The 24,788-nt window shown below is 53.8% G+C and overlaps 1 protein-coding gene across 4 annotated transcripts in view; it reads right to left on the bottom strand.

The window, feature by feature from the left end:
• Positions 1–3,827: 3,827 nt before the first annotated feature.
• Positions 3,828–24,788, bottom strand: part of ZFYVE28 (zinc finger FYVE-type containing 28) — a 113,576-nt gene continuing 92,615 nt past the window's right edge. For 2 of the 4 annotated variants that reach the window (XM_046656191.1, XM_046656194.1), the window contains 7 exons: positions 15,470–15,532; positions 10,054–10,187; positions 9,670–9,753; positions 9,145–9,261; positions 7,767–7,871; positions 5,677–5,780; positions 3,828–5,131 (listed from right to left, as the gene is read on the bottom strand). In XM_046656191.1, the coding sequence (XP_046512147.1) occupies positions 5,000–5,131; positions 5,677–5,780; positions 7,767–7,871; positions 9,145–9,261; positions 9,670–9,753; positions 10,054–10,187; positions 15,470–15,532 (739 nt within the window). In that variant the 3' untranslated portion in view covers positions 3,828–4,999. The remainder of the gene's footprint in view (positions 5,132–5,676; positions 5,781–7,766; positions 7,872–9,144; positions 9,262–9,669; positions 9,754–10,053; positions 10,188–15,469; positions 15,533–24,788) is intronic. The other 2 variants (XM_046656193.1, XM_046656192.1) reach the window with 2 other exon arrangements.

The raw sequence follows: 24,788 nt of genomic DNA, 5'->3' as shown, positions 1-24,788 counted from the left end.
ATGGGGGTGGGTGGGACAGCAAGGTCAGAGTGGTGACTGTGGCTAAGCCATGTGACTACCTCTGATGGAGCTCAGGTCCCAGCAGTGGGGGCCCTGGCCTCTGCTCCACCAACCCATCCTCCCTGCAAGGCGTTCAATTCCCAAATCTGACCATGTCCTCCCCTACTCAGAACTCTTCCATGGCTCCCGTGCCCTCATGAGAAAGCCAAGCATTTGGTGCCTGGGGTGACCCAGCCTTGTTCCCCACCTGTGCTCCACCCTCACCAGAAGTGTCACCATTTCTCAAACTCTCTGGGCTGTTCTGTGCCTCTGTAGCTCTGGCACCTATTATCCACAAATATCCTGCTCACTCCTCAAGGCCCAGCCTACTCAGCCAGCTCCTACGGCTCCCAGACCTACCCAAGGGTAGGGCAGGTCTGTGGTGTCTGGGTGCCTATCTTTGCCCAACTCAGGTGCAGCCTCCAGCCCTGAGGTGCCCTGACCGTTTGGGAGCAAATAAGCACGGCAGCAGAACCCAGAGCCTCACATGTGTTTTAAAGTTTTGGGGTGAGATTAACCTCCAGCGACTGCTCTGTGCTGGCCTGGAATCTGCCCCTCCCCAGTCTCAGAGGCAGGGGAAGCTCTGAGAGGTTCGCTGACTCCTGCAAAAGGACCCCAGCCTCTGCTCTGAAAATGTCTGAAGGTGGGGGCTGGGGAGTGCTGCTGTCTAGGAAGGATGCCTGGAGGAGGTGGCTCTGGGTGGGCCTGGGAGGAAACAAGCCCCTCCAGGACTCTGGGGCATGGGGAGGGCATGCAGCGGGGGCACTTTAGGTCCTGCGCGCCTCCCCCCAGCTCCCAGTGCAGAGTCCAGAGCACAGGAAGAGCCAAGAATGGCTGGGAAGCTGCCCCTCCGTGGTGCTGTGAGCCCCCACCCCCAGCCCTGGTGGTCTGCGGTGTCCACCTCTGACCAGGACCCTTCTTCCAGGCTCCCCGAGCCATTTGCGGCCCTTTGGGGGTATGGTCTGCCCTGCCTGTGGTCCTTGCTGGGCCAGGACCCTCCCTGGACCCTCTGCCCGCCTGCAGGACCCTGAGGACTAGGGCCTGGCCACTGCGTGCGGCTGCTGTGGGGGCCCCGTCCGGACCTGGAGGACGCCCCACAGCGGGTCGCCAGTGAGACGACCCCTGCAGGCAGCGCTGCCGCTGTCTTCAACTCAGACAAGACCCTGGCCGCCAGGCCACGCAGAGAGAGGAGGCGGGACGGGGCGCCCCCTGGTGGCGATCAGGGGCTGCAGCAGGGACCCTGAGGGAGCCGGCCCTGGGCCGCAGGAGGGAGGGGGGAGCGTCCCCCAACCCTGCCCCTCCAACTTGGCCTCCTGGGGTGATATTGTCCCATCATCTTCATCAGCAGCATGACGCTAACAGTCTTTCTCCTCTTGTGCGCTCCCCACCCTGCCCCAGGGCCACACAGTTAGCTGGTGTGTGTAGCTGCCCGCCTGGGGTGCCCAGGGGAGGTGAACCAGCCTGAGGACAGGCTGGCTGTACCCGGGAATGTTTGTGGGGACACAAGAGCCACCAGTGGGGGCGGGCAGCAGGGGCACCTCCAAAGGCCAAGGGGTGTGGGGTTGGGCAGGGGGCCCTCTGGACTGAGCTGAGCCTGCAGTGGGAGGGAGCCCATTAGGTGGGGCTTTCCTCTCTCACCACCCCAGTGCCACCTCCCAGAGGTCAGGCAGGGCAACTCTCTCTGCCCAGAGCCTCCTGGGCCCCTTGGATATATTGAGCTCCAACCCAGGCCCTCCATCCTTTGACCTGGTGGCCTGCCTGGTGGGGGTCTGGAGGCTGCATCTGGGTCCTGAGTACCTCTGGGGGGCCCAGCCAGGCCTAGGGACCCTGCCTTTTACCAGAAGCTTGGGGGTGTTGGAGATCACGGACAGCCTCCCCCCAGGCCTGTGCATGGCCCAGAGAGAGTGGTGAGGCAGGCACTTCAGACCCAGGTGTGCCCGGTTCCTGGCAGCCCCCCAGCCTTCCTCCAGCTGCCACTGGGGGAGTACTGATGCTCTGAGGCTGTGGAGCTCTGTCTCCAGAGCGGCCTTCCCCAGCAGTGGTCCTCCAGGCACGGCCAGCGGGGCCAGTGCTTCCTACCACTCCTCACGTCACAGGGCGGTCTGCTTCTGCCTCTTGTGTGACCCTCCTAAAAGCATGCAACTTGGCTGTGCCACCTGCTAACCTCCATGAGCCTCAGTTTCCCCATCTATGACACGGGGATCCTGTTCCCTTGAAGGATTGTCATGGAGAGTAGAGGGACAGGCCTCAGAAAACAGTAGCAGGAAGGATGGCGATGATGGTGATGAGGGGGACATTGAGGCTCAGGAAAGCTGACCTGCTCTAGGCTTGCAAGGGCTGATTCCAAATCTGGAGATCTTGGCCCACTCCCTGCCCCCACCCCCGGGGTCTTCCACCCCGGAACCCCTGCTATGGGTAGACAGCAGCCCATTCCTTCTAGCTCCTTCCTGAGAGGGAAACTCTGCCTTCAACTAACCCCTCCCTACCCCTAGGTCCTGGCTCTGCCCTTGGGGTGGGGATAGCCCTGTAGAGGGGCAGAGTGACCACACGTCCCTGGTGTAGCATGGACAGTCCTGTGACTCAGGAAATTCCTCATTCCTCAACAAATGGGACAGCTGGTCATCCTCACTGGGGCCTCCGACGGTCCCAGGCCTTCCTGCGTTACAGCTCAGGGCAGGGCTGCCTCCCCACAGCACTGCACAGAGGCAGGCTAAGGCTGGCTCGGCGGGCTTCCCAGGACCAGGCCACATCCAGAGCTCCCCCTGTCTCCCTGAGGCCCAGGATACCTCCTCTGGAGGGAGGCTCTGTCTGTGCCAAGGATGGGCAGACCCTCTTTCCTAGGTCTCTACTCCCTCTCCCACCCCGACTTGGGTGAGAAGGGCCACCACGTCTCAAGTCTGGAAGGTGACAACTGTGGGTGCCTGTGAGGAGAGGAAGGGGGACCCTGCAGGACAGCTTCATGGGAGCTCCAGCTGACATGACATTCCCAGACAGCTGACATTCCAGCAGGGGCTGCTGTCCAGCCAGTGGCACAGGCTGCAGCCATCCACAGTGGCGGGAGGAGCTCTGTCCAGGTGGGCTGGAGGATGGGGCCCAGCCTTCGACTCGGGGCTGCTCAGAGCGGGCCCCCACATTCTGAAACACTTTCTCACCTACCAGAAAGAAAGTGGGTATGGCAGCCAGTGGGGCCTCTTGCAGCCTCTTGCAGCCATGCCCCCATTCTCTGGCCCCCCAGCACCCACCTCCCAGGGACTGGGCACCAAGTCCCAAGGGCTCAGCCTCCAAGGGCAGAGGAAGGCCCGTTGCCATGGCAACCTCAGCTCAAGGCCTGCCCTCCTGGATTCTCTCTAGGGCACACCAGAAGGCAGCCCCAGATGGGTGGGTGGCATAGGACCAGGACCACTAAGATGGGGAGGGTCCCAAGGTGGGGTGTCCAACAGCACACCATGTTAAACATATGCACAGGCCAGGGGTCTGAGCCGAGGACACGTGAGAAGAGGGGCTGGGCAGGTGGCCAGGCAGTGGGGAGACTAGAACCCTTGTGGGGAGTGGGATGGGGTGGGAGGTGGCCACCCCTCTCCTGGGTCCTGGTGGGAGGCCAAGTCCTACCCTTCAGTTGTCCCAAGAGTTCAGAAGCCCCCAGCTTCCTAGGGGAGAATGCAGGTTTGCAAGAACACCATCACTTCCCAGACAGAGAAAAAGGAGTCTGTATCCACGTAAGAAATAAGAGCGTCTGCAATTCTTAAATAGATTTATGGAAATGGTTTTGAATTACAGCATTTAGAAAATAAAAATAATCTCAATACATATTATTCCCTCCATTATATACTTTTTTCCCCCACAGAAGCCATTTTTGTGCACATGTATTCCACTGTTAAATAGTAATTGGATTTTATCCTATAAAAGAAGCAGTAGGTGTGTCATCTCTCTAAAAATAAAACTGCATCGTCATTGCAACGTGAAGCCTGAGATTTAAGCCTGAGGAGGTGTCCGTGCTGGGGCCCTCAGCCTGGGTCCTGGGCTGCTCCACAGTCTGTGGAGGTGGGCTGGGGTCCCAGGGAGTGCAGAGGGAAGGGCGTATTGGCAGCCCAATGGGTGACGTCCGGTGGTCCTCCGCCGCCCAGGGAGCCCTGGCCTAAGGACCCGGTAAACGTCTGCCTGTGGGTCTCAATGCTGTGTGGGCAGCCACCTGCTCCCCATCTGCAGGTGGCCAGTGGTGAGCAGACATCACCAGGGGCACCCCTGCTTGCCCAGAGGACCACTGGGTCTGCTTCTGCATTTTCCCCTCTGAGAAGAAATGAGATGCATGCTGTTTAGCCAAGGTCCTGGGAGGAGTGGGGAGGGGACAGCACTGGGGAAGGAGGTGGGCAGCTGTGGGCTCAGGGCCCTAGAGAGACAAGGTCACCCGGGCTTCCTGGTTCAGCAAGCACACGGGAAGCCCTGCAGTACGCTATGCTGGGGCCTGGTCCCTCTCCCCTAGGTGTCTACCATCTGCCCTGGGTTTAGCCCCAGGTGCCAAGGCTGCCTGGAACTCAGACAACCACCCAACTTCCCCCATTAAGAGCGGGTGCTGAGCAGGCCTTCTGCCATGGCTGAGCCTGGAGGCAGCAACTCAGTGGGTCAGGGGCACAGGCAGGAGAAGAGCCCATCCCCCAGGCAGCCACCTGGCACACCCCTGGGTACTCCCCTGGGCAAAGCGGACCTGCTGTTGGCCCCTGAGGCTGGCCTGGGGTCCCCATGGGTGGGGAGGCCGGGGTGGGTGGGATGGAGGCGCTGGACACTCTGGAAGTCTGGGCGGCCTGCAGCGCCTGTGTTGGCGGTGGCAGCAGCTCGATGAAATGCACTGAAAACTCTCCAGCAGCCGCGGCCTGGATGGAGGAGGCAGGGAGCACGGCCCTCGGTGCCTCCTTCCTGGGAGTCCACAGGCCCTGGCGGTCTTGGCGAGTGTCTGGGCGCTGTGTCAGATGCCCGCCTTGTCGCTGTAGAAGGGTGTGACGTGAAACATATAGCAGTGCGTGCACACGCGGACCGGCTTCACCTGCCCATAGCGGGGCAGCGGCGCCGAGTGTGAGGAGCAGCGGGAGCAGAAGATCTGGAATGCAAGGAGTGGGCAGTGGGGACAGTGAGCCAGGGAGAAGGTCCTCAACAGCCCCCTCTCCATGTCTCACCCCTCCCTGACCATGGCCCCCATAGGGATGGCCCGGTGAGGACAGTGTCAGAGCCCTGAGCGCCGCCTGGCCTTCCTGCACATCCCTCCCACCCAGACCAGGCTGGGTGTTAGTGGGCGAGATCTGCTGGCTCCCTATGTGGGTCTGGGACCTTTAGGAAAGCCTGGGGCAGGTCTTGGCCCCAGGAGGCCAGGCTTGTGGAGGGGATCCTGGCACCACACCAAGGCTGCTCTCCTATTCAGACTCTCTGGCCTTCCTTGCCTCCACCTCTGAAGCAGTGGGGGCCGAGCACGGCACCATCTGGACCCAGTGGGCTGAGTGCCCGGAGTCCACGCCCTGTGCCAAGTCAGAGCAGGGCCCGGGGCTCAGAGGCCTCGCCAGCCTCCTGGGGCATCACTCCTGACTTCCAGACCCTCGTGCTGTGTCTGTGGATGGCCCCGGGACACCGCCGCCACTGCATCCCACCTACCTTCCCACAGCTGCGGCAGTGGTGCTTCCGGCGGATGACGGTGAAGGGTGCTTTGCATGCTGTGCAGAAGCCACAGGCCTCGTCTGGGACCCACTCGGGCGGGTCTGTGACAACGACAGTGGGGGACACATCAGCCAGAGGGAGCCACGCAGCCCCCGCTATCCTCTACAGTTCTCCTCTAGACTCCTTTTCCTGGCTGTGGTTCTAGGAAGGTGACAGCATCACAGGGACGAGCCAGCCTTCTCAGCTATCATCAGTGCCCAGCTTCAGCCTGTGTCTTGCCCCAGACCAGGCCACCTGCACTCAGGACACCGGTGGCGAGTGTCCAACCTCTCCAGAGCTTCCAGCCAGCACTCAGCCTGGCAGGGCCCTTGGCACAGGTGGGGGCTCAAAATGAAGAAACCACCCCCCGAGAAGTTCTCAGGTTCTCGGAGGGCCCTGCTCCTCCTGACACCTGTGCAGCCCAGGCCAGGACCAGGGGCCGCCTCCTCCTTCCCCAGGGCACATGGGGCCCATCCTGTCTCACTTCTCAAGGCGCTCGCTAGTGGAAGCCTCTGGCATGTTTGCTCTGGAATTTGGGAGGTGCATCAGCACAGGGAGAAGCTGGCTTGCAGGGCAAGACAGGCAATTCCACCCATCGTGGGCACTGAGGTGCCCACAATGTGCCCAGCCCTGAGGCCAGGACTGACACCAAGAGGGGGAAAGAGACACCTAGGATCTCTCCCTCGGGCCACAGAGCTCCCTCAGAGGTCTCCAGTCCACCTTCACACGACCCCCAGACCTGACTCCAAGCCCTGCGCCCTCAGGTCTCGCCTCCAAAAGGAATTCAGCAAGGCTGCCTGTCCACGCAGGGTCTCCCCGCCTCCTTCTCACCCTCCTCCTCACCTACCGTACTCCCACCGAGCTGCTCCTCCTCCTGCCTGCATGGACCCCGCAACTGCCTCCCACCCAACTCTCCTGGCTTCCATTCTGAACCCCATCAACCCATTCCCACACTGCAGGAAGACCATCTCTCACGCTTGCCACCACCTGTGTAAAATCCTGCACTGGCTCCAGTGAAGCCCTGGACCGCAGCACAGCCGCTGGAGGTCAGCCCCTCGCCTGGGGAGGACTGTGAGGGTCCTGAGGACTTCCTGGGCCTGGCACCCCCTCCTCTGACCAGGGCCCAGGCCTTGCCACGGGGGACAACTTCCAGGAGGGGGTTGTGTTGACAGCCCAGGGAGGTCATGGCCCCTGGCTCTGTGCTGGGCAAGTCCAGACCTCACAGTGCGTGACACTCATTCCTTCGAGAGCAGAGGGGTTCTGAGTTCCTGTGACAAGCGCTTTCACAGAAAGGTAGAGAAGACTGAGGCTCAGGTTGCTTAGGAAGCTGGGAGCCTGTGCTGCTCCTGACTCCTCCCCCAGCTTCTGTCACCCGCAGGGGACAGTGGTGAAGCTGGCCTCAGTGTATGCCCCGGTCACCGAGGAGCATTGAGGGAGGGCCTGAGCTGGGGACCAGTAGAGGCCAGCCCAGCCAGCCAGGCACACTGGAAGTGGTGTGACCTCTGGCCTGTCACAGGGTCAACTTTAGCTTTCTTCTCAGCTCTGGTCACATTCGACACCTGGTCAGGCCTATATGCCACCACCCATCTCAGCGCCTCTCCCAGGCCTTTAGCCCCTCCAGCCCAAGTCTTGGGCTGCCCCCTTCCCACAGATGTGCTGCCAGTGCCCGCAACCTGCCTGGATACTCCCTCTCTGACTGCCAAGCCAATGGGCCTCCAGTCGGCCAACCTCCAGGCTAGTGGGGGAGCAGGGTCTGCAGCCCCCCGTGAGGAAGGCTCCTTGTGACTCTGGCAGGTAGCTCCCCAGATGCCACCATGTGAGGCCTTTCCTGTGGTGGAGGTGAATGCTGGGGGTAGGTGTGTGCCAGTGCCCTGGGACCAGCCACCCCTAGCTGCAGCCAAAGGCCTGGACCCTCTGGGGAGGGGCCCCCACTGGAGGATCACTGCCTTCCTGTGGTCCAGGGCAGAGAGATGGAAACGTCCAGACAGGGTCCTGCTGCTCTTTGCTCGTGTAGCATGTTGGCCCCTCGCCCAGAGCACCCCACTCACCTTCTAAGTCACCGTCGTGGGTCTTGGTTGCAAGCTCAGAGGATGACAGTGTCTCCTGGCACAGGGCGCAGTCCTCCAAGGCTGCACTCCGCAGGGTCTGGGTGACTGGAAGAGGAAGGGCAGGCGCTGGGTCAATGAAGCATCACCTGTCCCTGCTGGGTGTGCCTGGGTACTGTCAGCAGGGGCTCTGCTCCCTGAAACTCGCTCAACCATCCCTTGACATCCGTAGGTTGGGTGTTGACTGTGGCCGCAGGCCTTTCCACCTGAGCGCCCTGAGGTGTGCAGCTGCTCCTGCCCTGGGCCCTGCGCTGTCTGTGTGAGGTCAGGTGCCCCTGGACTGTGACTCCCGAGGCAGGCAGGAGACTAGGCCTAGACAGGGCCGAGGGGCCCACCATCCTTGCTTGTAGAACGGGTCTACCTCACCTGCCTTTTCTGAACCATAATGTTCCAGAAGGTAGCCCTGCCTAGAATTCCCTGATGGACAGGGGCATGCAGCCTGGTGGTGCGGGTATGGGGAGGCAGAGCTGGGTCGGCACACAGGATAGGCTCTATTCCTCCTCCCTACCAGTGAGGACAGGCCCTGTAGGCTGGGGTGGGCTCCAGGGCCAGGGCCAGCTGCCCCGTGTGCCCAGACATCCTTGAGCAGAAGCCCTTGTGATGAGGGACATCTCACCCAGAACAGATGCCTCAGGCCAGCACGAGGGGTGGATGAACAGGGGTTGGGCCTCCTCCCCATGCCGTGTGATTGTGTGCATGCACATGTGTGAGTGCATGTGAGTGTGTGTGCAAGAGAGCAGACATATGTGCCTGTGATATGTTGAGTGCATGTAAATACATGAGGCAGGTCATATTTGGCCACAGGTCATAGATGACCACCCCTGCACTGAGAGGTAAGGCCTACCCCCCGCTCCTTGACTCTGGGCTGGCCTCTGACTGCTTTGGCGGACAGAATTCGGTAGAAGTGACACTGCCACATCTGGGTCTCTCTCTGAGAGGAAGAGCACCATGCCTCCCAGCCTGTCAGTGCTAGGAAGTCAGGTCGCCTTGCAGGAGCGTGTCAGTGGGAGAGGAGCAGGTGCTGCATGCTTGGGCGTGTGTCTGGGGTCGTGACCCACCTGCAAAGCTGCAGGGGGTGGTGCCTCTTCTCTGGGCAGGAGGCCTCTCAGGGCGCTTCCAGGGTCTATGTCATGCGCCCTTTCGTCCTCCAGCAGGTAGCCTGGCACTGCTGGGTGGTTTCCACTTGGAACATGGCAGGTCATATAGGAGGTGGGTGGCTGTGGAGAGGCCATATTTGTCCAGGGCTGGGAGCCCGGGTTTCTGCAGGACCCACTTCCTGGGGGCAGTGACGCGACAGTCCCTGTCCTGAGCTGGCACTCACCCTTCTTTAACTTTTCCTTGTCATCCGTTTCCGGCTTGGTGGCCATGACCTCAAAGAGGGTCTTGAGAATGCTTCTCAGATCACTGGCATAGTTCGTCTGCAGCTGGTCAGCCACACCTGGAGAGGAGGCCGAGGGGGTCAGGCTGATCAGCGCAGGGGGCTGGCTGGTGAAACCTGACCAGAGCTCATGACCGGAGACCAACACGTCCTCAGGTTGGTCAGGGCAAGAGGCCACCCAGCCCTGGGAGACAATTCCTGCAGGACAGCACTGTCTGAACCCCTCACCATAGGCGGGGGATGGAAGGGCAGCAGGAGGCCAGGAGGGGGGACCTCACTGCACACTTTTTATAGTTTTGAACCACATGAATGCATTCATTATTTAAAGAGAAATGTTAAAAAGACACTTTTTTGTTCACTCCCCTCTCTGAATTCCCTGGGAGATAGAACAGTTATCTTCGTCCTCACCTTGCCGCTGTGCAACCATCCCCAGAGGAGAAAGGAAAAAAAAGTACAATAAAATCCCACCGCAAATTGAACAGAACCTCCCTGCGTGGGCAGCCGAGGGGCCAATGGAGCGGAAGTGGGTTCCTTCTTCTGCAGCTCGGGACCCTGGGGAATAAGTAAGCCCTCCTCTTTACTGCACACATGGCCTCATCGTGGGCTTAGGATGATGAAATGACACAGTAGGGGAGCCCCCAGACAGGGCTGGGCATGAGGGGGCTCCTCAGACCTGGCACCACCAGCGCCCAAACGTCACTGGACATCAGCTAGCACCACTCACACCCTGACATCAGCAGGGCGCTGCCCCTGCCTGGCATCAGCCGCCCCCCTAAAGTACAGCCCTCATGTGTCTGCAAGCCCACACCCTGCCCCAGGGCCCACACCCCACCCCAGGCCCAGAACTGGCACCTGAAATACAGACAAATAGGCGGTGGATCAGGTCATGGCTGCCATGGAACCTGGACCGGATCTTCTCTCTTGTGGCTGCAGGGACCGCATCCGGCCCAGTCTTGTCTGAGGAGCTGGAACCAGCCGTGGAGCCACTGCACAGAGAAGGAAATACAGGGTATATGGGGTGGGAGCTTGGCAAGGGGCTTCTGGAGCCTGAAAGCCAGTGAGTGAAGACAAAAGTCTGTGTGCCCTGGAGGCTCCCCTTCCTCCAGCTGAGCTGCCCCAACTTTCCTAGAACCTAAATTTAGGATGTCGTCAAGTCGCACTGCCACCTAAAGAGTGGCACAGCAGGGCTTCTGACCCAGTGCCCCCTTCGGCTACCTTTGATCTCCTCTGCCCTGAGGCACCACTCCCAACTCCTCCCGTCTCCTGGTGTCGACTCTCAAGCTCAGGCCGCCCCTTCTTGCGTGCCTGGCTTAACGCTATCTATTGACTTCCTCCGTGGAAGATCCAACTCACCTACTTATATGCTCTGCAGTGGGCTGAATGGGGGCCCCCCAAAAGACACGTCTGCATCCTAATCCCTGGGACCTGCATACATGACCTTATTTGGAAAAAGGGTCTTTGCTGCTGTAATCAAGTAAAGGATCTCAAGAGGAAAAGATCATCTTGGATTATCTGGTGGCCCTAATACAATGACAAATGTCCTTATAAGAGATGGGAGAGGAGACACAGACACACGGGGGAGAGGAGGATGCTGTGAGAAGATGGCAGAGATTGGAGTGATGCGGCCACAAGCCAAGGGACGCCTGGAGCCACCAGCACCTGGAAGAGGCAGGAAGGAGCCTCCCCAGAGCCTCCAGAGGGAGTGTGGCCCTGCTGGCCTCCAGACTGTGAGAGGATTAATTTCTGTTGTTTCAAGTTCCCAGTGTGGTACCTTGTTACTAAGACACGCTCCTTCCCACCACCACACACGTCCCTCCTCACTTCCCAGCGGCATCACCTCCGCCCAGTGCAGAAGGAGCCTGGGCTGGAAGAGCCAGAGCTTCATGGGTTCCCTTTCTTCAGTTGAGTGTGTATGTAGGGGCAAGGGGGTGTGCATGAATGTGCGTTTTATTGGCAAACCCTGACATAATGAATATTCGTTTATGAATATTTGCTATTTCATTGGAACATGGAGGTGCCACGGGGGGCTGGGAGTGGGGCTGGGCCAGCCAAGGGGACTTGCTGCTCTCCTGGGACCCTACTGATGATCTGCAGCTCTCCCTGCTGGGCCGCTGGGTTTCCAGAGACAAAGCCCCCGACTTTCAGCCTGAGAGTGTGGGCCTGGCTGGCCCCACCCTGGGAGCTGAGTAAGGAAAGGGGGTGGGTGTCCAGGGTGTCACTGTCTAGGGTGTCAACTTCCATTCAATAACCCCAGTCTCAGTGGACAGCCTCATTCCAAAGATTTGAAAGTAGAGACTCAAAAAATACGTGTACACAAGTGTTAGGAGAAGCACTCTTTGTGATAGTCAGAAGATGGAAGCAACCCAAATATCCATCAGCAGATGAATGGATAAACAAAATGTGGTCTATCCGTACAATGGAATATTATTCAGCCATAAAAAGGAATAGAATTGACACATGCCACAACATGGATGAACCTGGAGGACATTCTGCTCAGTGAAATAAGCCAGACACAAAAGGACAAACACTGTATGATTCCACTTATGTGAGGTACTTAGAGTTGTCAGATCCATAGAGACAGAAAGTAGAATGGTGGTTTTCAGGGGCCGGGGGAAGGAGAAATGTGGAGTTAATGTTAAATGGGTAGAGTTTTAGTTTGGGAAGATGAAAAAGTCCTGGAAATGGATAGTGGTGATGGTTACATGACACTGTGAATGTACATAATGCCACTGAATTGTACACTTTAAAATGGTTAAAATAATAAATTTTATGTTATATAGACTTTACCCAAATAAAAAGGTGGAAAAAAATGATTTAGGGCAAAGGGAGAGCAGAAGAAAAGGAGCTGAGGAGGTCTGTACGGCAAAGAGGGCTGGATTGGCTTGGCATCTGATACCAAAGGTTAAGAGTGAATACACGCTAAAAACCGCTGAATTGTCCACTGTGAAAGGGTGAAATTTACAGTATATATACTATATATCAACAAAGCTGTTATTTCAGAAAACCAATTATATTTAGATATAGTAGCAATGACATAACTAAAAATGAAATTGAGAGACAATCCCATTTACAATAGGATCAAAAAGATTAAAATACTTGGGATAAATTTAACAAAAGAAGTGTAAGAGTTATACACTGAAACCTACAAAATATCACTGAAAGAAATTAAAGACCTAAATTAATGGAAAGACACACTGGGTTCATGGATTAGAAGATTTAATATTGTTAAGATGGCAATAGTCTTCAAGTTGGTCTATAAGTTCAATGTAATCCATATCAAAATATCAGTTGCCTTTTTTTCCCTTGCAGAAATTGACAAGCTGATCCTAAAATTCAAGTGGAAATGCAAGGGACCCACAATAGCTAAAACAATCTTGAAAAAGAAAAAAACAAAGTTGGAGGACTCACACCTGTGATTTGAAATTTAATGTGAAACTACAAGAATCAAGACTGTGTGGCACTGGCATAGAACAGACATGATAATGGAATGGAATTGCGAGTCCAGAAGAAAATCCATATATTTATGGGCAACTGGTTTTCAACAAGGGTGCCAGGACCATTCAATAAGGAACAAATAGTCTTTTCAACAAATAGTGCTGGGAAAACTGGATTTCCATGTGCGAAAGAACGAAGATGGACTCTTACCTTATACCATATGCAAAAATTAACTTGAAATAGATCACAGATCTAAATGTAAGAGCTAAAACTCTAAAATTCTCAGAAGAAAACATGGAAGTAAATTTTTGTGGTCTTGGATTAGGCAAGAGTTTCTTAGATATGACACAGCAACCAAAGACAGAACTGATAAACTGGACTTCATCAAAATTAAAAACTTTTATGCTTCAAAGGATGCCATCAAGAAAGTAAAAGAAACCCACAGAATGAGAGAATTTTTTTGCAAATCGTGTATCTGATAAGGGTGTAGTATCCAGAATACAGAAAGAACACTTACAACTCAACAATAAAAAGATAAATAGCCCAATTAAAGAATGGGCCATGGATCTGAATAGACATTTCTCCAAAGAAGATATACAAATGGCCAATAAACACATGAAAATATGTTCAACATCATTAGTCATTTGGGAAATGCAAATCAAAATGACAATGTGATACCATTTTATACCCATTAGGATGACTATAATGATAATTTTTTTAAAAAACAGAAAATGAGTATTGGGTGAGATATGGAGAAATTGAAACCCTTGTACATTCCTGGTGGGAATCTAAAGTGGAGCCGCTCACTGTGGAAAACAGTTCAGCAGTTCCGTATGACCCAGCAATTCTACTCCTAGGTATATACCCAAGAGAACTGAAAACGTCTGTTCACACAAAAATTTGTACATGAGTGTTCATAGCAGCATTATGTGTAGTAGCCAAAAAGTGGGACCAACCCAAATGTCCATCAACTGATAAATGCGTAAACAAAAGGTGCTCTATCCACTCCATGGAGCTCATTTCCAGCCACACAAAGGAAGGAAGTATGCTAGAGGCTACAACGTGGATGAACCTTGAAAACATTAGGCTAGGTGAAAGAAGCCAGTCACAAAAGGCCACGTAGAGTGTGACCCCATTTATTGGAAATGTCTAGAATAGGCAAATCAATAGAGACAGAAAATAGATTAGTGGTTGCCAGTAGCTGAAGGGAACCAAGAGTGGGGAGTGACTGCTAACCAGTACAGGGTTTCTTTACGGGATGACGAAAATGCTCTGGAATTAGATAATGGTGATGGTTGCCAACTCTGTGAATATACTAAAAGCCACTGAATTGTACACTTGAAAAAATAATAAAAGAATGTTTTTCTTGTAATCATCTAGCAAACTCATATTCAAGAAATAGCTCATAAGCTAAATGTCCATCAACAGTAGGTTGACTCAATAAATTAGGTCACATCCATACAACTTCTACTTTGTAGGAGGATATAGTTAATGATGCTGGAAATGCTAAAATACTAAATGAGAAAGGTAGCATTTTAAGAATTAGAGATATCATGTACATAAATGAGAGGTTGGGAAATATATTCAAGGCAAAGCATTAATATTACATTTAGTTGAATACTAGGACTACAGATAAATTGTTATTTTCCGAAGTGTCCTCTATGATCAAGTGTTACTTTTGTGATCAGAAGAATAAATGTTATTTCAAAGAGAGGAAGTGCCTGCCGGCAGCAGATGGCCCCTCCGCCCTGCTGTGGCAGGGAGTTTGTCTCTAAGTGCAGGTGGAAGGCAGCTCGGGAAGGCAGCTCTGGGGCTCAGCCCTGTAGCCTCAGCCCCTGATGTATGCCCTGGAGGCTGGGCAGTCTTCCCAGATGACATGCTGCTGCTGCATACAGCTCCTGGGCGAGAAACCAGGGGAAGGGCCCTGACTTTCAATGGAGAATTAAGGGCTATGAAACTTCAAGTGTCTACTGCGGCATAAAAGAGCAATTAATTCTCCCAGCAGATTAAGACTGAGGCCAAGGCTGGTGGATCCGACAGCGGGTGGGTCAGACCTTCAACCCCAGTCTCAATCCCAAACATACTTCGCTTTGGCGGGGAAAACCCCTCTCCCGCTGCTCTGCCCTGAGCCACGTGAAGCTCTGGCAGAGTGATGGAGGGAGCCAGAGAGAAAGAGGAGCCAAAGCCTCCATAAAGAGACTGCTCCTGGACAGAAAGTCAGTGCGGTGCTGCCCACAGGGAGCCCGCTGGGCTTGGAAGGGCTGAGCGGCACAAAAGAGCAGAAAGCCGGAGGTAGACCCAGGATTTCACCTTGGACCTGTCTGGGTCAGCCTGGTCTCTCAGGGCCATGTGGATGGGCATTGTTTGGGCACCGGGAGGCCCAGGAACACTGCCCAAGGCCACCCTTGTAGAAGGGTGCGACCCTCCATGGGCAGTTGCTGGGCACACAGGGTGAGGATATAGAGGAGGGTCCCAGGGATGAATCAGACCTTGTGTGTGCCCCCCAAGAGCCCAGTCTAGAAGGGGAGCCACGCATTAACCAGACAGAGCTGAGAGGCCGGCTGCTGCCCAGTGGGTTCCATCTCTCTGGTGAGGGAGGGAACGGTAAGAAAGAGACATGGCCAGAGCTCAAGATGCAGAGGGACAGTGAGCCACGAGAGGCTGAGGCTGGAAGAGTGAGGGGCACCCTACCCTGCCAAGGGCTTCCCATGCCTCACCAAGGAGTCTGTCACCAGATATGTCACCAGTCATAGCTACCCAGTCAATCAAAATTAATTCTGAACCTTCACCCAGATGTTGAAAAATCCAGCCACCTTCTGTGGCCAACACCCACCTGGATTCTGCTTTCTGCCACTCTCCTACAGACGGCAGCAAAAATTCCCTGTAACAATTCCACCTAGATTTGAATTACAAGGAAATATCATTTTTCTGGCAGTAAAATACAATGCAATTCTAAACAGTTACATCAATACCAAAGGTTTTGGCCAGCCTGTGTCTTTAGTCACAGTCAAAGTCAAGGTGTGGCACTGTGCCAAACTTTCCAAAGTACACGTCTTGAATGGCCCGAATGGAGGAGAAATATCTGGTTCCATTGTCGGAGTAGAAAAATATGGCCTTTTGACATAAGGAAAGGACTTTGTCATCTTGAACTTATCGGAGTCTGTGAAATAAGAGAGAACACATTTGGAAAAACTAATAGCATTACACAGTGTTTCTTGCTATGACATCAGCTGGATTAATCTGTGAGCCTTTGAAACTCATAGTAAAGGCCTAATTAAGAGAAAAACAAGGAGCAACAAGAGGAACTTATGGGCTCCAGAGACAGGGTAAGTGTGCTTGGGTGGGGGAAAATTGAAAGTTTGGACATTTGCACAACCACATACCAATTCTAATGAGCCACCTTGGGCCCTGATGCAGATGGTAGGCTAGCTGCTCCTTACAAAAGCCATCCATCCATCCATCTGTCTATCCATTCATCTACCCACCCACCTATCCATCCATCCATCCATCCATCCACCCATCTGTCTGTCCATCCATCTGTCCATCTGTCCATCTATCCATCCATCCACCTATCTATCCATCCATCCAATGGTCTGTCTAATCATCCATCCATCCATCCCTCCGTCCATCCCTCCCCACCTCCATCCATCCATCCATCCACCCATCCATCCATCCGTCCATCCATCTATCCATACACCTATTCATTCTAACACAGTGAGGATTTAGCGGGGGAGGCATGTCTGTGCTGATTTGCATTGAATTGTTGACACATTGAAGTGCTAACCCCCAGTACCTCAGAATGTTGTCATTGGAGATGTAATCAGTTAAGATGGGGTCATTAGGGTGGGCCCTAATCCTATATGACTGGTGTCCTTATAAAAAGGGGAAATCTGGACACAGACATGCACGCCAGGAGAACATATGTGAACATAAAGGCAGAGATCAGGGTGAAGCGTCTAAAAGCCAAAGAACAGCAAGGATTGCCAGCAGCAGGGGAGAGGCCTGCAGCAGATTCTCCCTCACAGCCTCAGAAGGAACAAGCCTGGTGACACCACGATGTTGGACTTACGACCTCCAGAACTGGGAGACAATTTTTAGTCTAGGAGACAGAACTAAATGACAATTTAACTTCCCTATCCCATTTGTGGTGCTTTGTTACGGCAGCCTTAACAAACTGATACACATGCGATCGCACAAGGCTGACAGGCCCAGGCTGCCCAGGGGATGTCAGCACAAATATCTTCGGGCAGCCAATACGCTAATGTCTTATGAACAGACCAGAATCTTCCTGCTTCCTTTCCTCTCTAGCCTTTTGCAAGGTCTTTTTTTCTGTGGTTTTAATGCATGACCCTGTGTTCCAAAGGAAGACACGTCTGACTCCAGCACAGTGTCCCTGTGGGATGAGCACAGGCTGGGAGCAGGAGAGGGGATAAACCCTGCTATCTGGTGAGGGCATTCTCACACAGTCACCATCACCGTGGGAAATAGCTCAAGTCCACAGAGGGAACAAGTGATAACAAGGAGAAATGGTGAGGACCAAGAGGGCAGGTGCCGACTCAGGAATGATTGAGTCGGGAGGGTGGGAAATCACAGCAGGGAGGCAGTCTGAACCACGGCCCCAGTCAGTTGGCTGGCTGATGGTCCGCCCAGTGCTGCCATGTCCTGTCATCTTCTTAGGCAGCCTCCAGCTGGAGCCAGGAGGCCCCTTCCAAATGTGTCCTGGGGGCATTGGCACATTCTTCGGAGTACTCTCCAGTGACCACACTCCTCCAGCCCCAAGGGTGGCAGGTACTGGTCCAAGGTCCTTCTGGAACACTCTGAGGACCAGCCACTGCTCCCCTACCCCATCCCCAAATCTGCTCCAACAGACACCCAATGGGGTGCACAGACATCAGCCTGAGATTTGCTGTGGGATGTAGGTCCTAATGGGGATCCCAGGGTGGGGGGCCGGCAGGTGCTGGGCTGAGAGAGCCCCCTATGTGGGCACCAGGTCACTTCTTGTTTCCCAGGACGGTGCTGCAAAAATCCCCACCCCACAGGAATCTCACCCTGCTGGACCCTAAGCCAGCCCTCTCTTTGGGCTAATGCATCCTAACGGCCTTCGGCCTTCGGATGTCAAAAAGGCAGCTGGTCAGAGGAAAGCCCAGAGTCCTGCCCTTCATGGGGGTGGGCATCAGGCAGGCGCTGGGGAGCGCCCCGACTCCCATGGAACAGGATGTGCTACACTGAGGCTGCAGGGCGCCAATGCTGCATCCCTGTCAAGGCTCCATGTCAGTCTGCTTGCTCAAGGAACAGCCGACAGAAATGTCGATAGCTCCAGGTGAGAACGCAGCCCAGCCGACACCTGGAGTTCAGCCTGGTGAGACCCTGAGTAGGAAGCCCAGTTAAACCATGCTGGACATCTGGCCCCAGGAAACTGTGAGATAATAAATGGGTGTTGTTTGAAGCCAGTAAGTGTGTGGTGACTTGTTACACAACACAGCTGACTAATACAATCATGCAGATATTGCAACTGAGAGACCAAGTGGAGGCTGGGATCCTGAGTCAGAACAGAAAGCAAATGAAACCACTTTGGTGCAGAGAAGACTGATCTGGCAGGTACGTCCCAGTGACAAACAGCTCCTGTCTCAGGAGGCCCACCGTGTCCTCGTGCACAGACCCTTTCCCTGAGGGCTCATAGGAGTCTGCAGGCCACCACACCAGAGCCTGGGTCCTGCCGAGCACGAGGAAGAAGTGTGGCCGCCACCCCAGCATCTGTGACTGATGCTTTCGGTCAGCATGGGGCTCCAAAAAGAGCCCGTTCAAGTGACGGGAATGCAGAAGGTCACCCATGGCAGGGTCACCCACAGGCACTCCGCACAGTGACAGACGCCCTCTCAGGGCACTGCAGGGTGGGGCTGGATGACCGGGGCTGGTCTTGGAGCCGCCCCCACTGCCAGTGGCAGACACAGGACCCTCATGGGCACCAGGTGGGCTTAACGCAGAAGGGTGCTCACATCTACCGGGAGACACCCTGTTTCCTGCATGCTCTACTGTCTGCCAAGGCCTGCCCCTTCCCCTTTGCTGCCCAGGCAGGGGGCTGACGAGGGCTGGGGGGCCTCCGGTCAGCTTGGGAACTTCTGGGGTAGGGGGCGTGTCCAGTGCCCCCGATCAAGGCCTGAGAGTGGGTCAGGCCCAGGTGGCCTGGGCTTCATTTCTCACCATGGACCTGGACTGAACACCAGGGGAGGCTGTTAAGAGGCCAGGCCCCAGGGCTCCTGCAGACCCTTGCGTGACTCAGAGAGCCCACAGTGTGCCCCCTGGCAGACTCATGGAGACAGAATTGCCCCAGGCCTCAGAGGAGCCCAGCACCCAGGACCTGCCAAGCACAAACTGCCCTGGCCCCATCAGGGGCTGCCCCAAGGAGCACAGCTCCTACCAAGACCCCTGCAGGCCCAGAGCAAAGGATCTTCTCTGACAAAAGTCAGAACATCTCTCTCTTCTGCTCAAACCTCCTTCTCCCTGCCTCCTAGGATACTCAGAGTAAAAGCCAAAAGCCTTACAGAGGCTTACAGGGCCTGGCATAGTCTGGACGCCTCTCTGTCAACCTCCCTTCCCATACCCCCCACCTGCTCACTCCTCTCAGCCTTGCTCCTTGCTGTCATAGACAAGACAAGCACACTGTGGCCACAGGGCCTTTGCACAGATCTCACTGGGCCCAGAATGCTCTTTGCCTGGATACCCCTAGAGGCCCCCAGTTGCTTTGGTGTCCAATCCAATGTCCTCTATCAGATAAGCTCTTTTACTGCAAACAGAAGCTGCCCGCCCCCCCCCCCCCCCATCTCCCCACAGCTTTCTTCTTGCCCCTTCCCTGCATTACTGCTCCTTGGGACACTTGTCCTGATATAGCGTGTGTGTGCCAACTACAGTCTCACTGTGGGAGAACGGAAGGGCGGCCACAGCAGCAACTTTTGTCTGTCTGTTCAGTGCTGTATGCCCACACCAAAACCAGCCCAGCCCACTCTAGCTCCCGAACTGTGTCTGTTGAACAAACGGTACGAATTCACTAGACACCGGGGAAAACCAGAAGTGGGCTCTGCAGGAATAAATGCTTTTTCCAGGGCCCTAGTCCTAAATGGGATTCAGGAAAAAGATCAACCAGCAGGGCCTCCTGGAACCTCACAGCTCCAGACACTGTGTCTGCATCCTCTTCGTCTCCTGTCGTGTCACGAAGATGCATCTCATGCAATGACTCCTGTGGGGAGGGGTGGGAGAGCTTCCCAAAGAGAGATGTCCACATCAAATGCCCAGAGCCCGTGACTGTGACCTTATCGGAACAGGATCTTTGCAGATGTGAGTAAATTAAGCATCTCAAGATGAGAGCATCCCGCATTATCTGGGTGGACCCTAAATCCAATGACAAGGGTCCTTACAGGGACACACAGACACAGGGGAGAGGCCACATGAAGACGGAGAAGAGACTGGAGCAATGTGGCCACAGCCCAGGAGCCCGGAGCCCCCAGGAGTGGAAGAGGTAAGGAAGGATCCACCCCAGAGCCTTCAGGGGCAGCGCAGCCGCCAGCACTGACTTGGCCTCCCAGCCTCCAGGATGGTGAGACGACAAACTCCGGCGGTTTAAGCCCCAGTCTGTGGTACCTTGTCAGGGCGGCCTCAGGTGAACTTGCCGTCTGGTCCCGACTCCATCTCTCACGCGCTAGGCGACCCTGGGGTGTCACTTGGCCCAGAGCCTGCTCCTCAGGCACAGAATGGGACAGTCAAATATCCTCTGATGGGCCCAGTGAGGGCCAGGATGGTCAGGTGTGAAGGGCTGGCACGGCGTGGACGCCTCCCGGGCCTGGGTGCTGTAAGGCGCAGTGCTGTAAGGAGGGGAGGGCCGCGCGGCCGTGAGGTGGAGACAGCGCCTGTAGTCAAGCACCTGAAGCGTGTGAAGAGTCGAAGAAGCAGTCACGCTAAACACGTCATTACAGCTTAAATCGTTGAAGGGATTCTAAGTTTGTAATCAGTGTTTAAACATCCAGGGAAATTGCTTTGCAAGGAGGTGTTTATTTGCTGCTTTCATTCCTCAGACTGTGCAGCAAACAACAAGGACACGGTCATGACTGCTGCTCTCTGTGCAGAGGCCCACGAGGGCGCAGGTCCAGGACATCGCTAAGGGGAGTCCCCGCGCCTTCAGGAGTCTCCGTCAGGGAGCCAGCCCTTCCCTACCCCCAGTCACGACACAGCACTGCTGCCGCACCAGCACGCTGCCTCGGGCGTCCCTCGTGGTGGGGAGGTCGGGGCTGGAGGTGGGTGTGGAAGGCCAGCCAGCCTGGGCCCCCAGCTGGCAGAGGGGCGAGGGGCTGCTGGGCCGCCTTGGGGGTGGGCGGGTAAAGCTTCTCCCCACGTGTCCCTGCGCCAGGAGAGAGTCTCACTCTCCTTCAGCACCCCAGGGCCCCCATAGCTCCACAGGCGGGGAACCGGGGGTCCCCAACAGTGCTAGCATGGCCAGAGCAGAGGGGACACCCTTTCCTACCCATTAAAACTCCTATGTGTATTTGAGTGTTGGTGGTCGTATGTATGTGCGAATGTGCATAAGTGTACACATGCACTTGTGTGAGAGCATGTGTGTGAGAGTGTAAGTGTGAATGTGTGTGCATTAGAGTGTGTCAGAGTGTACCTATGTGAGAGTGAGCACATCAATGTGTGTGTGTGTGAGAATGCGTGTTCATGCATGAGTGTATATACGAATGTGAGAGAGCGCACATGCGTGTATGTGTGAGCAAAAGCTCAGAATGGAGACTGCCCCGGGGAGTGGCCACACAGATCGCAGCGGTGCCGGAAACTAAACATTTCTTCTCCAGAGTTACTGGGCAGAAACCAAGGGACACAAGAGGGACAAGACCCTGAGGCTCAGTGCTGCTAACAGCTGCCTTACGTGCACTTTCTGTCCAGATAGGCCTCGATTTTCACCTCATTTGAGGACCTGCCTCCACCCTGGAGTCACACATTCCAGCCCAGCCTAACCGTGACCCCAACAGTGGCGACACCTGATCCGCAGTGGTTTGCAAACCCATCTCCAGAGCACGGCACGCTAGAGCTCATAGTGTTTAAAAGATATAATTTATGGGGCTGGCCCCGTGGCCGAGTGGTTAAGTTCGCGCACTCCGCTGCAGGCAGCCCAGTGTTTCGTTAGTTCGAATCCTGGGCGCGGACATGGCACTGCTCATCAGACCACGCTGAGGCGGCGTCCCACATGCCACAACTAGAAGAACCCACAACGAAGAATACACAACTATGTACCGGGGGGGCTTTGGGGAGAAAAAGGAAAAAATAAAATCTTTAAAAAAAAAAGAAAAAAGATATAATTTATTTGCCTATTATCTTTGTATTCCTTTAAAAATGAATCCTGTCATGTTTCAATTTTAAATGAGAAGACTTGTAAATGAAATCCCAGGTGTGTTACATGTTAAGGAGAGGCCATCACTTTGGGAAAGCATCGTGATTTACCAGGCTGGACCGGATCTGCTTACCTGTGCTGGCTTTCCGTGTGTCTGCACCGAGACAAGGCCTGTGCTCTCAGCGTCAGCTCCCCACAGTCCCGCGTGACCTCCCAAGCACCCATGATCTCTGGGGAGGGGTGGGCTGCCAGGGGCCTGTGCCCCAGCTCCACACCGACAGGGTCCCCCACCAGCTCTTAGGGAGGCCCAGGGAAGGCGCCTGTGGCCAGGACTGTCAGAAACACTCACTCCAAGGGAGGGAGGGGCAGTGCCCAGGGGAGGGGGCATGTCACAGCCGAGCGGGGTGTACGTGGCATAGGGACAAGGGTGACACAAGAGTGCAGCACTTGGCTCCTATAACCATGAAAACAGGAGGCCACTGTGTGCCACCTGTGTGTGCGCGCACTGAGGTTCTTGTCTGCTCCCCCAGCCCTTACAGGACGTGTGGTACCTGGATGCCTGCGTCTGCCAATGCTGGGGGGCCCTGGGCCTGTAACATGGGGCTAGTGCACAGCCTTCCCGACAGGCTGTGGGGGCTGGTTGTGAGGCTGGGGTGGGGGAGTGGCCAAGAGGCTGACACCACCAGGCCAGACCTCAGGGCCACAGGCAGCTACCACTGTTGTCATCAAAGAGGTCAGCTCCCCAGAGGGTCAGGTAGGACATGGGCATCAAGCAGGTCCCAGCCCAGGAGGGGCTGAGGGTCTGCCATGCGCTGGTCTGTGGGCATGTGACCCCCCAGCGAGATCCCACTGTGAAATGGGCTGACCCCAGACTGCCCGGGGCCATGTGGCAGGCTCCCAGACGCCCCTGGACTCAGAGGTTGGATTTCCTGGAAATCTCTGGCCATCACTGTGGTGAAGTCAGGAGGACGGAGCAGGGACTAAGGACCATGCAAATAAACTCTTCCACTCACAGAATAAGAATAAGAAATGGGCAATTGAACAAACCTACATCCAGTAAAGAAATTGAAATTGCGTTAAAAACCTTCCCACAAAGAAAACTCCAGGCCCAGATGACTTCACTGGTGAATTCTACCTAATGTCAAGGCAGAAATATATCAACTCCACACAAACTCTTCCGGAAAATTGGAGAAGTGGGAATTCTCCCCAACTCATTCTAGGATCTCAGCATTACCCAAATCTGATACCCAAATCTGCAAAGGACATTACAAGAAAAGAAAAATACTGTCCAACATTCCTCATAATCAGATGCAAAATTCTTAACAAAATTTTGTCAAATTGAAGCCAACAATATACGAAAAGGACAGTGTCTAACGACCAAGTAAGGTTCATCCCAGGAACGCAAGGTTCACTTAAAAACCGAATATCAACCAAGGTAATTTATCACATTAACAGACTAAAAAAACAAAAACTATATGATCAACCCAAAAGATGCACAAGAAGTATTTGAGAAAATCCAACATCTATTCTTGATAAAAAACTCTCAGCAAACTAGGAATAGAAGAGAACTTCCTGTACCTGATAAAGGGCATCTATGAAAACCCTACAGCCAACATCACACCTAATGGTAGATACTGAACGCTTTCCCTCTGAGATCAAGAGTAAGGCAAAAATATCGCGTGTCACCGCTTCTATTCAACATTGTACTGGAGGTCCTCGCCAGTGCAAAAATGCAAGAAAAAGAAGTAAAGGACATCTAATTGGAAAGGAGAAGTAAGACGGGCTTTATTCACAGATGACATCATCATCTATGTAGAAAATATGAATAAATCTTCATAAAAACTACCATAACTAATAAAGTGAGTTTAGCAAGGTTGCAGGAGACAAGATCAATATGCAAAAATCTGTTATATCTGTCTATATTAGCAATGAACAATTGGAAATTGAAATTACAAAACAATACCATTTACAATAGCATCAAAAAGATAACGTATATAGGGATAAATTTGACAAAAGATGTGCAAGACCTCTACAATTAAAACTTTGCCGAGAGAAATTAAAGACCTAAATAAATGGAGAGCTACACTGTGTTCATGAATTGGAAGTCTCAGTCTTATTAAGGTGTTACTTCTTTCCAAAGTGATCTACAGATTCAACACAATTCCAAAGTCCTAACAGGCTTTTTTTTTGTAGAAACTGACAGCCCGGTTCTGAAATTCATATGAAATACAAACGACCCAGAATAGCCAAAACAGCTTTGAAAAGGGAGAGCAAAATGGTAGACGTATACTATTCGACTTTAAGGCTCATTATAAAGTTACCATAATCAAGATACGGTGATATGGTGTCACTATAGAAAACTAGATCAACAGAATAGACTAGAGAGTCCAGAAATAAACCCACACATATATGGTCAACTGACATTTGACAAAGATGCAAAGTCAATTCAGTGGAGAAAGGATAATCTATTTTCAACAAATGATGCTAGAATAATTGGCTAGCCTTATGCTGAACAAAATAAAACTTTGATCCATACCTCACACCACGTACAAAATTAACTCAAAAGGGATCATAGACCTAAATATAAAACCTAAAAGTATAAAACTTCTAGAAGAAGACAGAGGAAAAACATTTGCGACTTCGGATTATGAAAATAATTCTTAGGTATGACACCAAAATCACAATCCATGAAAGAAAAGAATTGATAAATTGGACTTCATCAAAACTAAGAACTTCTCTCTTCAAAAGATACTCTTAGAATGAAAAGACAAGCCAG

The sequence above is a fragment of the Equus quagga genome, chromosome 3, assembly GCF_021613505.1.
Source record: "Equus quagga isolate Etosha38 chromosome 3, UCLA_HA_Equagga_1.0, whole genome shotgun sequence".
NCBI lineage: Eukaryota > Metazoa > Chordata > Mammalia > Perissodactyla > Equidae > Equus > Equus quagga.
This window is presented reverse-complemented; position numbering and strand designations above follow the sequence as displayed.